The 12571-nt window shown below is 36.7% G+C and overlaps 1 protein-coding gene across 3 annotated transcripts in view; it reads right to left on the reverse strand.

The window, feature by feature from the left end:
• TPST1 (tyrosylprotein sulfotransferase 1) overlaps positions 1-12571 on the reverse strand; it is a 110539-nt gene that overhangs the window by 34520 nt on the left and 63448 nt on the right. For all 3 annotated transcript variants that reach the window (XM_005662003.4, XM_013995569.3, NM_001244291.1), the window contains 1 exon segment: positions 11368-11566. In XM_005662003.4, coding sequence (XP_005662060.1) covers positions 11368-11566 — 199 coding nt within the window.

Below are 12571 nucleotides of genomic sequence, written 5' to 3' on the forward strand. Positions count from 1 at the left end.
AGCAGAGCTAGAGAGCAGAGAGAGGGTTCTCTCAATCTTGTTTGGGAATTAAGTGCCAAGGTGCTACTGCAGCTCCAAGCCAGAGGTGAAATAAATTAATTTATGTTGTGATCCAACTGCCTGCCAGCTGCTAACTTGAAAAAAGTCAAAGAAATCAACCCTGTATCTACAGCACACAGGAAACTGTGGGTTGGGCTAAAGGCTAAATCTCCATAATCTCACCTAAAGTTAAAAGTAAACTAATTTAAACTGCTGTTCAGTTCCAGCTCAGCCTGACTCACTGAAATCTGAATAATTAGGCAGTTACCCTAGCTGCCTAACAGAGGAAAGAATATACCCTCTCTGAGAAAAATAAAACAAAAACATTATCCAGTATATTCTCTATTCTTTTCCTCAGAAGGTTCAGTATGAAACCAACACTTTTAAAACATGTGAAGAAACAAATCAGTATAACTCATAATTAAGAAAAAAGCCCAAGAGAGATCTGTGGATAAGAAGTTCAAAATAACTATAACAAATACTTTGAAAGAATTTAGAGGAGGAGTTCCCATTGTGGCTCAGCAGGCTAAGAACCAGATGTTGTCTCTGAGGATGTGGGTTCAATCCCTGGCCTCGCTTAGTAGATTAAGGATCTGGCACTGCTGCAAGCTGCAGCATAGGTTGCAGATGCAGCTCCGATTCAGCCCTTGGCCTGGGAATTTCCATATACTGCAGATTTGGCTGCAAAAAAAAAATGAATTCAGAGGAAATGATGAACAGAACAGGTGAAGAGATGGAGGATTTTAGCAGAGAAATAGAAATTCTAGAACTGAGAAATAAATACTCTGAAATGAAGAATTCATCGAATGGAATTAATGGCAGACTGGACACAGAAGAATAAAGGATGAATATGTTCAAAGAGGTTAATTAAAAACAAATCAAAGCTGAGGCCCAGACTGGACGTGGTAAAAGAGAGTGTGAGTGAATCTGGCACATTTTAGTTAAACTGCTGAAAAAAAATATAAAGAGAAAATCTTATAGCAATCAATCAAACAAACAAACTATAACACAAGAATTTTAGCTGACTTTCCATAAAATAATGAAAGCTAATAAAACAACATCTTTTAAGTAAAACAAAACCCTAAATAAACCCTGTCAACCAAGAACTATATCCAGTGAAATATTCTTATATAATGGAGAAAAAAAAATGACTTTTTTCAGATAAAGAAAAGCTGAGAGAATTAGTGTCAGCATCATACCCTTCTTTTCTGACTGTACTCGTGGCACATGGAAGTTCCCAGGCCAGGGATTGAACATGCACCACAGATGCAACCTGTGCAACAGCTGTGGAAATGCTGGATCCTTAACCCACTGCACCACCTGGGAACTTCCCAGCATACCCTTACTACGAGGAATACAAAAAAATACGTATTCATCAGGATGAAGAGAAATGATGCCAGAAAATCTGCTTCTTCAGAAAAGATGAAAGAGACCATCTGTGGCCCACAAAACATATAATACTATCTGGCTTTTTAAAGAAAAAGTTCGCAGCTCTTGTCAGAGGACAACTACTACAAACAAACAAATAAAAAAGAGGTATAGCCAACAAGGGGAGGTAAAAGCCAATAAAAGATATAAAATGAAATACGAAACCATACTATGTGGACGTAAAAGAAGGCAGGAAAAAGGAAAAAAAAAAAGGATAAAGACAGGTTTCCAAACAGAAAACAAACACCAAGATGGCAGATTTAAACCCAACCAGGTGAGTTTAATCCATTAAATGTAAGTAGATTAAATAGTCCATTTAAAACCAAAGATTATAAAATAAGATTAACAAAAAAGCCCAGTTATATCTGCTAATAAGAACATACTTTAATTTTTAATTTTTCTTCAGTTTTTATTAAAGTGTAGTTAATTTACAATGTTGTGCCAATTTCTGCTGTATAGCAGAGTGACCCAGTCATATATACATATTCCCTTATATTGTCTTCCATCATGGTCTATCCCATGAGAGTGGATAAATTCCCCTGAAGCTTTTAATTTTTTTTTTATTTGTTTGTTTTTGCCAGCCCATGGCATATGGAGTTCCTGGGATAAGGATCAGATGTGAGCCACAGTTGCAACCTATTCTGCAGCTAAGGTAACATCAGATCCTGAACTCACTGTGCTGGGCCGGGGATTGAACCTGCGCTCTAGCACTCCAGAGACGCCACTGATCATGTTGCGCCACAGCGCGAATTCCTAAACAATATATTTTAAATATAGACATAGATTAAGATTAATAAGACAGAGGAATTCCCCATTGTGGCTCAGCACGTTACAAACCTAACTAGTATCCATGAGGACTCGGGTCTGATGCTTGGCCTCGCTCAGTGGGTTAAGAATCAAGTGTTCCTTTTCTGTGGAGAGGTTCATTTGTGCTGTATATTAGATTCCAGTTATAAGTGATATCATATGGTACTTATCTTTCTCTTTCTGACTTACTTCACTCAGTATGAGAGTCTCTAGTTCCATCCATGTTGCTGCAAATGCCATTATGTCATTCTTTTTATGGCTGAGTAGTAGTCCATTGTGTATATATACCACATCTTCCTAATCCAATCATCTATCAATGGACATGTGGGTTGTTTCCAGCTCTTGGCTATTGTGAATAGTGCTGCAATGAACATGCAGGTGCACGTGTCTTTTTTAAAGAAAGTTTTGTCCGGATATATGCCCAAGAGTGGGATTGCTGGGTCACATAGTAGTTCTATGTATAGATTTCTAAGGTACTTCTATACTGTTCTCCATAGTGGCTGTACACATGTATGCATAACCTGGTCCCCATGCTGTACAGTGGAAAATAAATAAATAAATAAATAAATAAAACGAGTGAAATGAAAATGATTCCATTTAAATGTCATGTGAAATTATTAAAAAAAAAGAAAAAAAAAAAAAAAGAATCAACCGTTCCTGTGAGCTGTGGTATAGGTCACAGACAAGGCTCTGATTTGACTCCTAGCCCAGGAACTTCCACATGTCGTGGGTGTAGCCCTAAAAAGCATTTGAAGAAAAAAAAAAACCCAAAAAATAACAGGATAGAAAAAAATATACCATGTTCATGGGATGATTAAGAACAATGAAGTGGCTATGTTTATATCAGACAAAGCAAACTTCTAGACAGAAACATCCAAGATGATGGGAGACATTTCATAATGATAAAAGTTAATTCCTCAAGAAGATGTAAAAGGGTACGATCCTTACAAGAGATTCAAAAATTATGAAGCAAAATTGAAAGAAACAAAAGAAGAAATAGACAAATTTACCTTTCTCTGAAATTAATAAAATTAGATTCCTCCCCCATCAATGAAAATTAAGACTTGAGCAACACTGTAAAACAACAGGACCTAATTGATATTTGTAGAATTCTGCAACAGCTGCAGAATACACATTCCTTCAAGTGACATGTGAGAACATATGCTGGCCATAAAGCAAGTTTCATTATATTTCAAAGGACTGAAACCACACTGAGTGTGTTCTCTAACCATAATGTAATTAACTTAGAAACCAACAATAAAAAGATCACCAGAAAATCTCCAAACCAAATATTTGAAAAGTAAATGCCATTCTAAGAAGTTTGAGCTTTTTCCTGTAGGAACAGTGGAGCTATTCAAGGTTTGTGTAAGGGAATGATGCATTCAGACTTGAGCTTTTAAAAAATAACTTTTGGAGTTTCCGTTGTGGCTCAGTGGTTAACGAATCTGACTAGGAATCATGAGGCTGCAGGTTCGATCCCTGGCCTCTCGCAGTGGGTTAAGGATCCAGCGTTGCCGTGAGCTGTGGTGTAGGTCGCAGACATGGCTCGGATCCCGCGTTGCTGTGGCTGTGGCATAGGCTGGCAGCTGAGTTCCGATTAGACTCCTAGCCTGGGAACCTCCACATGCTACAGGTACAGTCCAAAAATAAATAAATAAATAAATAACTTTCATTGAATATTTTAAAATGTAACAGAAGAATGATTGAACACAGTTGCATAGACAAGGAGAAGAATTACCACAATTCATGTGAAAAACAGGACTGAATCAAGTATTTTCAAAAGTAGAGTCAAGGGGACTTGGTGACTAATTAATTACAAGTGATGTGCGAAGTCAGGTAATCCTAACTAACTCTGATGACTAGATAAATAGAAATGGTGAGAAATGCAAATCAAAACTACATTGAGGTACCTGGTCTGAATGGCCATCATTAATAAGTCAACAAATAACAAATGCTGGAGAGGGTATGGAGAAAGGGAACCCTCCCAAACTAATAGTGGGAATGTAAATTGGTACAATCACTATGGAAAACAGTATGGAGGTTCTTCAGAAAACTAAATATAGAACTACCATGTGATCCAGCAATCCTACTCGTGGGCATATATCTGGACGAAACTGCAATTCAGAAAAATACATGCACCCTTATGTTCATAGCAGCACTATTCACAATAGCCAAGACATGGAAACAACCTAAATGTCCATCGACAGATGAATGGATTAGGATGTAGTACATATACACAATGAAAGCTATGCAGCCATAAAAAAGAACAAAAGAATGCCATTTGCAGCAACATGGATGCATCTAGAGAGTCTCCTATCAAAAGAAGTCAGAAAGAGAACGACAAATACCATATGACATCATTTATATGTGGAATCTATAATTTGGCACAGATGAACCTATCTACAGAACAGAAACAGACTCACAGACAGGGAGAACAGACCTGTGGTCACCCAGGGGGAGGGGAGGGAGTAGGATGGACTGGGAGTCTGAAATTAGTAGATGCAAACTATTACATTTAGAATGGGTAAGCAATGAGGGCCTGCTGTCTGGCACAGGGAACTACATCCAATCACTTGTGATAGAACATGATGGAAGGAAGTATGAGAAAAAGAATGTATATATATATATATGTATGACTGGGTCACTTTGTTGTACAGCAAAAATTAACAGAACATTGTAAATCTACTATACTTTAATAAAAACTTTCAAAAATAAAAAAAAATAGAAATGCTATGTATGGAGATGGGGGAAAAAAAGGGAGAAACAGTTTCTGCTGGGTATAAGAACTAGAAAATAAGGTGCATTACAGGCTCGAAGTGCCCAAACATCAATTCCAACTGTGGCAGCTCCTTACAGTTTGGTTCAGGGATATAATCCAACTCCCTCACCCAACCCAATTAATACGCAAGTTCCTTCTTGTTTGCTCTGTGGATTCCACGCACCGCCACATGCTTTTCCATTTGACTATTTGCTCTTCCTTAGTCCTGTCTAGTCTAGTTTTCAACTGGATATCCCATCCGTACTTGGATGTGCTTTTCAATTTACTCTTGGGCTTAGTAACCAGGTTGTTACACTGTTTTTTGACTTGATCCATGTATCCTGTGCTCTCTGGACTCTGAGAACCATATGTGCTCTGTTCCTCATATGTGTTCACCAGCTCACAGACACTGCAAATATAGATAAATACAGTCTCCTACCACCTCTATTCTAAATTATTACTCAGTTTAATGAATAATCCATCTGCGCTTCTATCAAGGAACAGTTGGGACAATAAATTTATTTTGGACATGGAGTTTGAGAGGTCCCTGTGAACATCCAGGTGGAGAGATACAGAAAGCAGGTGGAAAAAATGAGCCTGGGGTTCAGGAAAGAGACTCACTGGGAGACACAGATTTATGATGGTTTCAATCAAAGTCACATGAGTGGATGAGCTTGACCAAGATTATAAAACAGAAGGTCTTAATCCGATGGGCTTCAGAAGCATCTATCAATCCACTGAAATTGTGGGTAAATCTCTGTATGTGTCTGTATTTTTCAGATAGGGAGCCATACATTTCATCAGATTATCAAATAGGTTTGTAAATCTAAAGATGAAAAACTGTGGGGGAGGGGGAAAGCTAGATTGTAACCTAAAGGGCACCATGTACTGAAATGCACTACAATTTTGGGATTAGAGACCACGGTGGGAAAGGGCTTGGAATATGTTAGCATTTCATTTCCAATTCACCATCTGAGTCACAGCAACCATGAAGCACATGATTTTCTATTCAAAATTGGGCAACATGTCCCCAAAATATGCTGACTCAGACACCAATATTTCTAGACTGCCTGAAATTGTATGAAAACCAGAGCTTTTAGGCTTGGAGCTTTGGATTCTATCTATATTTCCAGTCAAAAATGTGAATTTTTCCCCATTCCCATCTCGCAAATAAAAGGAATAATCTTTCCAGCCACCTCCTTTCTCTGGAGCCCATCTCATGTCATAGCTGACAATCAGGGATCAGCTTTTAAGCATTACTTTATGAAACTTCATGATCACCAATGTTGCATATATTAGCATCTGAGTTTTTACAGGCAAAAAGCTTTGAACATACTTAGTCTGTGGATTACAAGAGGATCTATGAAACTGAATCCCACAAAACAAAAATGTCAGCTTGTATGGCTTATCACTAAGTCTTCAAAAATGAAATTATAATTCACACTTTATCTTTTTTCCCTCAAAATTACTTGTCACTTTAGAGACAGACAGACTTGGCAAGGGGGAGGTTTCTTCCAGTATGCATTTTGAAACCCTTTCAAAAACCACAAATGTGTATGAAACAAATTCTCTAGTCACAAGGATTCAAACCACAGCATTCTTCCCAACTGAACCACTTCTTCTTCAGGCCAAGAAGAATCTAGCCAGCCAACTCGCACGTAGGGAAACTATAATGTCTACTGCTTGGGAAACCTCTAAGTATCACTTAGACATGTACCCTGGTTTACATAAACCATTTCAGTATTGTACAAAGAAGAAAGCCATGAATTACCAATTACCAAGAGTTAAAAAGGACTATGATAATAGATGCTAGACTGATGCATACTTCGTCATTAGCAGAATGTAATTCATAAAACTTTAACACATATAAAACATTTTTAAAACTTAAGAAATGTTTCATAATATATATATATACTAATAACTGGTAACTATTCAATTATATTAATCAATAAAACCTATTAAAATTAGCCAAAATCTAAAATAAAATTACCTATATTAAGCTGGTAGATCAAAAGATTAAAAAAATTTATCAACATATATCATGTACCTTAAGAAATTTCAGTACTCTGACCTGATTTAATTCCACTTTAATTAGACTAATCTAAAAAAAAAAAAAAAAACACAAACTCGCTGAAATGTAGCATTGCAAGGATTTTCATTGTAGCGCTGTTTGTCAAAGAGAACATTATAAACAACAAAAGAAAAATGGCAAAATGAATTATAGAACATACAGTAGGGAAATATAGTTTATTTGTTCATTCACTCACTTACTACTATGTTTCAGAAAGGATTTAAGGTGGTTTATATGATGATTTATTTATACAACTACAAAAAATTATGTTTAAAAAGCATGTGTACAATGGGAAAATGATCATGAATATTAAGAGGAAATAAGCATATATGTGTATGTGTAAAAGATAATAAAATATAAAATATTTTTTAAAAAATCTAATAAGAACCATATGATCATCTTAATAGATTCAGAAAAGGCTTTTGACAAAATTCAACACCCGTTTCTGATAAAAACTCTCCAGATAGTGGGGATACAGGGAACATACCTCAACGTAATTAAAAAATATATGAAAAACACACAGCTAATGTCATTCTCAATGGTGAAAAACTGAAAACATTCCCACTAAGATCAGGAACAAGACAAGGATGTCCATTTTCATCACTATTATTCAACATAGTTTTGGAAGTTCTAGCCACATCAATCAGAGAAGGAAAAGAAATAAAAGTAATCTAAATTGGAAAAGAAGAAGTAAAACTATCACTGTTTGCAGATGACATGATACAATACTTAGAAAATCCTAAAGACAGCACCAGAAAACTGTTAGAACTCATCAGTGAATTTGGCAAAGTTTCAGGCTACAAAATTAATTACACAGAAATCAATTGCATTTCTTTATACTAATAATGAAAGATAAGAAAGAGAAATCAGAGAAACCATCCCATTTACAATCACATCAAAACAAATAAAATACCTAGGAATAAACCTACCTAAACAGACAAAAGACCTATACTCTGAAAACTATAAAATGTTGATGAAAGAAATCAAAGATGATACAACAGATGGAAAGATATATCATGCTCTTGGATCGGAAGAATCAATACTGTCAAAATGACGATGCTACCCAAGCACTCTACAGACTCAATGCAATCCCCATCAAATTACCCAAGACATTCTTCAGAGAACTAGAACAGAATATTTTAAAATTTGTACGGAAACACAAGAGACCCCAAATAGCCAAAGCAATATTGAAAAAGAAAAATGAAAATGGAGGAATCAAGCTTCCTGACTTTAGACAATACTACAAAGCTATAATCATCAAAACAACATGGTACTGGCACAAAAACAGAAATACAGATCAATGGAACAGGACAGAAAGCCCAGATATAAATCCAAGTACCTATGGGCAACTAATCTATGACAAAGGAGGACAGAACACACTGTGGAAGAAAGATAGCCTCTTCAATAAATGGTGCTGGGAAAACTGCAAAGTTACATGCAAAATAATGAAAGTAGAACACTATCTAACACCATACACAAAAATAAACTCAAAATGGATTAAAAACCTACAAATAAGACCAGACACTACAAAACTCCTAGAGGAAAACATAGAACGCTCTTTGACATAAATCACAGCAATATATTGTTTGATCCACCTCCTAGAATAATGACAATAAAGACACAAATAAACCAATGGGACCTAATCAAACTCAAAAGCTTTTGCACAGCAAAGGAAACCATTAAAAATATGAAAAGATAACCCAGAGAATGGGAGAAAATCTTTGCCAACGATGCAACAGACAGAACTGCAAACAACTCATGCAACTCAACAACAAAAAACAAACAACCCAACTGAAAAATGGGCAGAAGACCTACACAGACATTTCTCCAAAGAAGACATATGGATGGCCAACAGGCATATGAAAAAAATGCTTAATACAACTAATTATTAGAGAAATGCAAATCAAAACTACAATGATGTACCACCTCACACCAGTTAGAACGGCCATCATTAACAAGTCAACAAATAACAAATGCTGGAGAGGATGTGGAGAAAAAGGTACTCTCCTCCACTGTTGGTGGGAATGTAAACTGGTACAACCACTGTGGAAAACAGTATGGAGGTACCTCAGGAAACTAAATATGGAGCTATATCCAGACAAACCTTTCATTGAAAAAAGACACATGCACCCCTATGATTATAGCAGCACTATTTACAATAGCCAAGACATGGAAACAATCAAATGCCCATTGACAGAAGAATGGATTAAGATGTGTATAGGAGTTCCCGTCGTGGTGCAGCAGGAATGAATCCAACTAGGAACCATGAGGTTGTGGGTTTGATCCCTGGCCTTGCTCAGTGGGTTAAGGATCCAGTGTTGCCGTGGGCTGTGGGGTAGGTTGCAGACGTGGCTCAGATCTGGTGTTGCTGTGGCTGTGGTGTAGGCCAGCAGCAACAGCTCCAATTAGACCCCTAGCCTGGGAACCTCCATATGCCATGGGTGCAGCCCTAAAAGGACAAAACACACACACACACACACACACACACACACACACACACACACACACAAAAGATGTGTACATATGTACAATGCAAAATTACTCAGCCATAAAAAAGACAAATTAATGCCATTTGCAGAAACATGGATGGATCTAGAGACTCTCAAACTAAGTGAAGTAAGCCAGAAAGAAAAAGACAAATACCACATTCCACATCTTATTTGTAGAATCTAAAATATGGAACAGATGATCCTATCTAAAAATAACAAACAAAACAAAAAACAGAAACAGATCATGGCCAAGAAGAGCAGACTTGGGGTTCAGGGGTGGGGGAGAGGAGGGAGTGGGAGGGGTGGGCATTTGGGGAGTTTGGGGGATGCAAACTGTTATATTTGGAATGTATGGGCAATGGGATCCTACTGTACAGCGCAGGGAACTGTGTGATTGGGTCACTTTGTTGTACAATAGAACTTGATGAAACATTGTAAATCGACTATACTTTCATAATAATAAAATTTCAAAAAGTAAAAGTCATGTATAAAATAAATAAATAAATACATAAATACAAAAATAAATAATCTGCCTCCATGCAGATCCATCAGGCTACAAATCTGACTAGTATCCATGAGGATGCAGGTTCAACCCCTGGCCTCACTCAGTAGGTTAAGGATCCCATGTTGCTGTGAGCTGTGGCAAAGGCTGCCAGCTGCAGCTCAGATTGGACTGCTAGCCTGGAAACTTCCATATGCTGCAGGTGCAGCCCCAAAGAGCAAAAAAAAAAACAAACAAAAAAACCCCCCAATAAACACTTGCCTCTATATATGATGGATTATAAGAAAATAGCTCTTCCTACGTACCCATTAATGAATTGAAAAAGGAAAATGAGAGTAATACCAAAAAATAAAAAATCCACATGGAAATTAGTCTCATGAAATATAAGTTTGATTTTCAATTAAAGGTATCAATAGAAGGACAGAACAAAGAGATGATACATTATAAGGTTGTGGGGAGGGGAGGACACTGAAAAAACAGGAGAGTACCAGTGAAAGGCACAGATTTTCAATCTTTTTTTTTTTTTTTATCTTTTTGTCTTTTCAGGGCCATGAGGACGAAGGTTTGATCCCTGGCCTTGCTCAGTGGGTTAAGGATCCAGTATTGTCGTGAGCTGTGGCGTAGGTCGCAGAGGCGGCTTGCATTTCGAGTTGCTGTGGCTGTGGCGTAGGCTGGTGGCTACAGCCTGATTGGACCCCTAGCCTGGGAACCTCCATATATTGTGCATGCGGCCCTAAAAAGACCAAAAAAAAAAAAAAGAAGAAGAAGAAGAAGAATAGGTTAATTACACTTCAATAGAAACTTTCTCTCAATCAGAGGGTAGTTTATTGTACCTGTTTAATAACTCTTCTCATATACCCAATGTTTAATTTTCAAGTATCAAGAAATCATGCCTCATCTCAACAAAGGTTAAAAAGTAAAGTAGCCATTAGATTCAAAATAAAAAGAAACTAGAAGTGAGGTCACTAATAATTCTGGCACTCACACATATTTGTGATAGATCTGCTATTAGAATTAATCAAAGAGTAAGCACCATTCCTAGAAATTGAGAAAAACAGATCATAAACTTGTCCCCAGTTCCTGGGAAGAGCCACGGTTACCTTTAAAATGCAGTGGAAAATTTCTGATGACAAAGCATTCTACAGAAAGGATTTTTCCTCATTTAAAACAATTTTCTGATTATAAAAAAGCAAGAAACAAAAATAAGAAAAAACTTTTTAGGACCCGAATTCCATATCCAGTTTTCTCAATTCACTTTCAAAATCTCACTTACCCTTCTAGTGTTTTCAAGGATTTTGGGATCAGGTTTTCCATAGTTAGGTGGGTTGGCATATGGGTCATATCCAAGCTTGGCAAGCATAGGTGCAATCACTGCCATGTCTTGTAAAACATCTGGAGGTATCTTCCCAACCCATTTTGATAGAGCTCCCACATTGACCGGCTTGATGACTTGATCTGTAGATCTCTCCACTCTGAAAACAATATAATATGAATAAATATTTACTCAGAATACCTAAAAACAGTGTTAAAAGATTATTGGAAATTAATTTTGACAACTTCAAAAATCATTAAGTCTCTGTATTATAATAATTCCCTTTGAGAAAGAGGGCATTATTCAGGCTTAGCACTATTTACCAGACTTTAAAAAAAAATGTTCTCCATTTGACAGCAATTATTGACCTCAGATTTCTAGAAACAGGAAAAAGGATTAGTTGAAAACATCTGCACAAAATGTGTTGACACTTTAATGACAACATTGAGGAAAAAATAACAAAGATAAGACTGTTTAGAAAAACAGCCAGTCAATTTACTTGATGTGCCTCAAAAAACATAAATGAATAAGATGGACTGATGAATGATGACCTAAAGGGACAGAGAGATGGACAGATTATGTGATAAAGTAAATATGGCAAAATGCTAATAGTAGCTAGTGGGTATAACTCTTTCAGTTCTTTGTACGTTTGAGATTTTTCATAATAAAATACTGGGGGGGAAACAGCTAACCACAATCCACTAAGAATGCAAAATATTCATTTGTCCTATTTTTCTGTTGATTTCCTAAAGAACCCTACTTCCTAGGGAAGAAAAAGTGCTGATTATGACTTTCAATATTAAAAAATAAAAGTGTCCTACCTCTGACGCAGAAATTTGCTTTAAGCTTATAAGTGATACTATATTTGACTACATAACTCATAATCTTAAGGTAAAATGTAATATTAAAAAGACATCTAGACTTAAATTGGGTCTGAATCAGCAGATTTTGGTCAAATGACTATAAACCAAAAGTGCCTAAGAGAGTTTTACATCATAACACATTCAAAGTCATTCACACATAGTATTCTAATAAAAGGTAAAACACTTTTAAGGAGTTCCCATTGTGGCTCATTGGTTAACAAATTGACTAGGAACCATGAGGTTGTGGGTTCGGTCCCTGGCCTTGCTCAGTGAGTTAAGGATCCGGTGTTGCCGTGGGCTGT

Source organism: Sus scrofa, chromosome 3, assembly GCF_054392235.1.
Source record: "Sus scrofa isolate SSC_HxYL_T2T_F1_AM1 chromosome 3, Sscrofa_HxYL_maternal_Yorkshire_Landrace_v2.0, whole genome shotgun sequence".
In the NCBI taxonomy this organism is placed as follows: Eukaryota; Metazoa; Chordata; class Mammalia; order Artiodactyla; family Suidae; genus Sus; species Sus scrofa.